Raw genomic sequence first — 3394 nt, forward strand, 5'->3', positions numbered from 1 at the left:
GAGAGAGAGAGAGAAATAAATAGAGATCATCGGGGCCCTTCTAGACCACTGACTCAGGGTCTTTGTTTTACCAAGATGCCCATATAACTCTTATACACTCTGTAGAGTATGAGGTCCTGGTTTAAAAGCCATGTGGGGCTCTGTTCCTCACAGTGCTTGGCAGGGGTGGGGAGGCAAACATAATGTGCTACAGGATTAATTTTCCCAAGGTATCATACAGCTTGGTTAGCTATTTTCCTTCCCTATAAAATCTTACTCTAAACCTGCCAAACAGATTTATGGTTGGGCATCTCTAAGCCAAAAATCCAAAATCTGACATGCACCAAAGTGTGAAACTTTTTAAGCACCACCTTGACTCCATGAGTGGAAAATTCCACATAAACAGTCAGGAAAGGAGAAGGGATGAGAATCTGGAGAATCAGAGGTGAGGGAAGGAATCCTGGACCGGTGTGATCAGAGTCCTGGGAAAGCACTGTGGGCAGACTGAAACTGAAAAGCCTACACAGGCTTGGCCAGTAGGAAAAAGGAACGAAACGGGCTGATGGGTAAGTCCGGGAACAGCGAAGGCCACAAAGCTGGAGGACGTGTGTCCTGCACAAAGGGCTCCTCAACCCCAGCCAGGCATCTCTAGTCTAACATTAGATTTCCAGTCAAAGGATCTAGAAACACAGATTTCTAATTCCTAAGGGTTCTTTGTTTGTTTGTTTTTGAGATGGAGTCTCATTATGTTTGCTCAGGCTGGACTTAAACTCCTGCACTCAATGATCCTCCTGCCTCAGACTTCTGAGAAGTTGGGACTACAGTCACTTATCACAACAGTTCATGCCTAATTCAGAAAAATACACAAAAATTCAAAACAAACACCTATGAGTGAAACTGAGCCCTAAGAAGCATCTTACAATGTCACAGAAGGAGCTTTTGACCAATGTCTGATGACCCCAGCTATACAGCAAGTCACTGGAAAGTGCCGTGAGGCCAGTTCCCCTGCAGTCCTATTGTCCCAAGGCACCACGGAGGACAGCGTGGCAGTGCGCTTATATCCAAGAAGAAAGCATTTTACTGCTCCAAGCTATCACAGATGTCACACAATTTTAATGAGAAAGGAAAGATAATAAAAAAAAAAAACTACCAATGTATAATAGAATTAAATCGACAGTGGTTTGTCCGCTAGACCAACACAATCAAATCACCTGTTAATATTTTCTAAAATGCTAATTGGTGGATATTGGCAAATTTATCCAACCCTTGTAGTTGGAGCTAGGGAGTTCCAACCATCAAGCTTCAAAGCACACCCTTGGGCGAGGCTGCTGGCCAGCTGATCCAGAAGCAACCTCGCTGCGGCCCTACTCCCTCTGCCTAGTGCTAGACAGCAGGACAAGAGAGAGGGCTCTAGCTTCAGGGTTGAGCTAAGCATCAGGCAACGCCCAGCCTGCTGGCCTCCTGCACGTCCTATGCCGCTGGTCCATGAAGCAGAAGTTTTCGGATTGATGACACAATACTCCTGTGCTCATTTCTCTTGGATTTAAAAGAGCTAGGTCGCCCAGGGCTGAGTAATGAGAAACCCCCGGGGAAGGGTGCAGCCACGTTGAGGTAACAGGAGTCTCGCTGCCTTTATTGCAACAAAAGCAGCCGTTTGAAAAGCCCTCGTTCCGCAGTAAGCAAAAAAGGGGATATAAATGAAGGATCATTCTGTAGTGAAAAAAAAATAAAAAAATAAAAAATATATATATATGTATATACAAAACAGTTAGCATAGATGTACAGCTACTTTCTCTTAGTTCAATGAGAAGAAAGTTTTGAACTAATAGTGCTTAGACAAGATATCATGTCTGCCTCTTGTACTATGAATAACTACTACGAAGACAATATGTAACGTATTAATTATTGTAACTGTCCTAACCTGTTTTGAAACTGTCTCATTGCTACTTCTTTCTCAATAAAATTAATATTAAAAGAAAAAGAACAAGAGAAAAAAGAAAGCCCACGCTGCGACATGACCCCCCAGGCCCGCAGGAGCACCTACCCCACAGCGGACGCGGCGCGGCTGCACCACCATCAGGCTTCCCGAGGTCGCTGCCGCTGGCAGGCTCCGCTGCTTTGAGTGGAGAAGGGCTCCCCCGTCTTCAGGCTCCGTGTCAGTGACTGAGTCGCAGCCAGAATCTGTGGGGCAGAGGACACTGCTGAGTGGGAAGTAGCGGGCAGAAGGAGGAGGATCAGTGGGCAGGCCCTCACCCATGACAGCCCCAAAGATGACCACTTAGGAAACAGCTCTGAATGTCAAATAAATCCATCCCAAAAGGAGTGACTCAGGAAGTCACAAAAGAGGATGTAATGGGAAAAGTCACCAACCACCTTGGCCTCAGCATAGGGTGACAGCAAGGGGACAGTGGTGGACAGTAAGATAGGCACCAGCACTGAACTGCTGGAAGCTTTGCCTCAGGACTTCCTGCAAGACTGACCAGTTGTTAGGGAAGGAAAGGTCACAAAGCGTCTGCCTACTTCAAGGTCATCCTCAGAATGTAAAGTCTGCACTGTTCCAAATACCACAAAACCTCATGTCATATCTGGCCAGAGTGCCCCGTCTAGAAACAACAGTGAGAGGCAGTCACCTTCAACAAGCCTCAGACTAGTGTAACACGGTTCTAGATCAGTACCACAGTCAATACCTGCACCAGGAAGCTTAGGACACGCACAGACTGAGAGCAGGCAGGCGGGGCTGCAGGAAGGACACGCACAGATCGAGAGCAAGGGCACATAGATGTGCAGGTTGTGGCACAGATGAGATGAGGCTGGGAACCTATACAGCTCTCATCCAAGGGCTCTGAAGCAAGGTCCATCACAGGCCTCCTGTACGATTGTGTGCAAGATTGTGTGTGCGTGTGTGACTTAATATACATGGTGAAGAAACACACAAAAGGATGAGCCACACCATGTCTTCAAGGAAATGCAAATTCAAACAAGGACATGCTACTGCACTTCTATTAGAATGGTCTAAATCCAGAATACTGACACCACCAAATGCTGGTGAGGATGTGGAGCAACAGGAACTCACACTCATTACAGCTGGGAATGCAAAATAGAAATTCCAGAAGACAGTTCAGCAATTTCTTAAAAGACTAAGTCTGCTTTACCATCCAATCCAGCGGTCATGTCCCTTGGCATTAACCCAGAGCAACTGAAAGCTCAGATCCACACAACAACCTACCAACGGCTGCAGCAGCATTATCCATAACTGCCAGTACCTGGAAGCAACCACAATACCCTTTGTAGGTGAGTGGATAAGCTGCGGTGCAACTGGTAACGCAGTACTATCCAGCACTAACAAGAAACTAGCTAACAAGCTACAAAAAGACATGGAGGAAGTGTAAAGTATACCACTTTACACATTAGAAGA

At 46.2% G+C, this 3394-nt stretch overlaps 1 protein-coding gene across 1 annotated transcript in view; it reads right to left on the reverse strand.

The window, feature by feature from the left end:
- The window catches only part of Pik3ap1 (phosphoinositide-3-kinase adaptor protein 1), a 116588-nt gene that overhangs the window by 62047 nt on the left and 51147 nt on the right, over window positions 1–3394 (reverse strand). Inside the window, exon 3 of the mRNA XM_023709035.1 lies at window positions 2024–2160. Within this exon, the coding sequence (XP_023564803.1) occupies window positions 2024–2160 (137 nt within the window). The remainder of the gene's footprint in view (window positions 1–2023; window positions 2161–3394) is intronic.

The sequence above is a fragment of the Octodon degus genome, unplaced genomic scaffold (genome assembly GCF_000260255.1).
Source record: "Octodon degus isolate 3935 unplaced genomic scaffold, OctDeg1.0 scaffold00010, whole genome shotgun sequence".
Taxonomy (NCBI): domain Eukaryota; kingdom Metazoa; phylum Chordata; class Mammalia; order Rodentia; family Octodontidae; genus Octodon; species Octodon degus.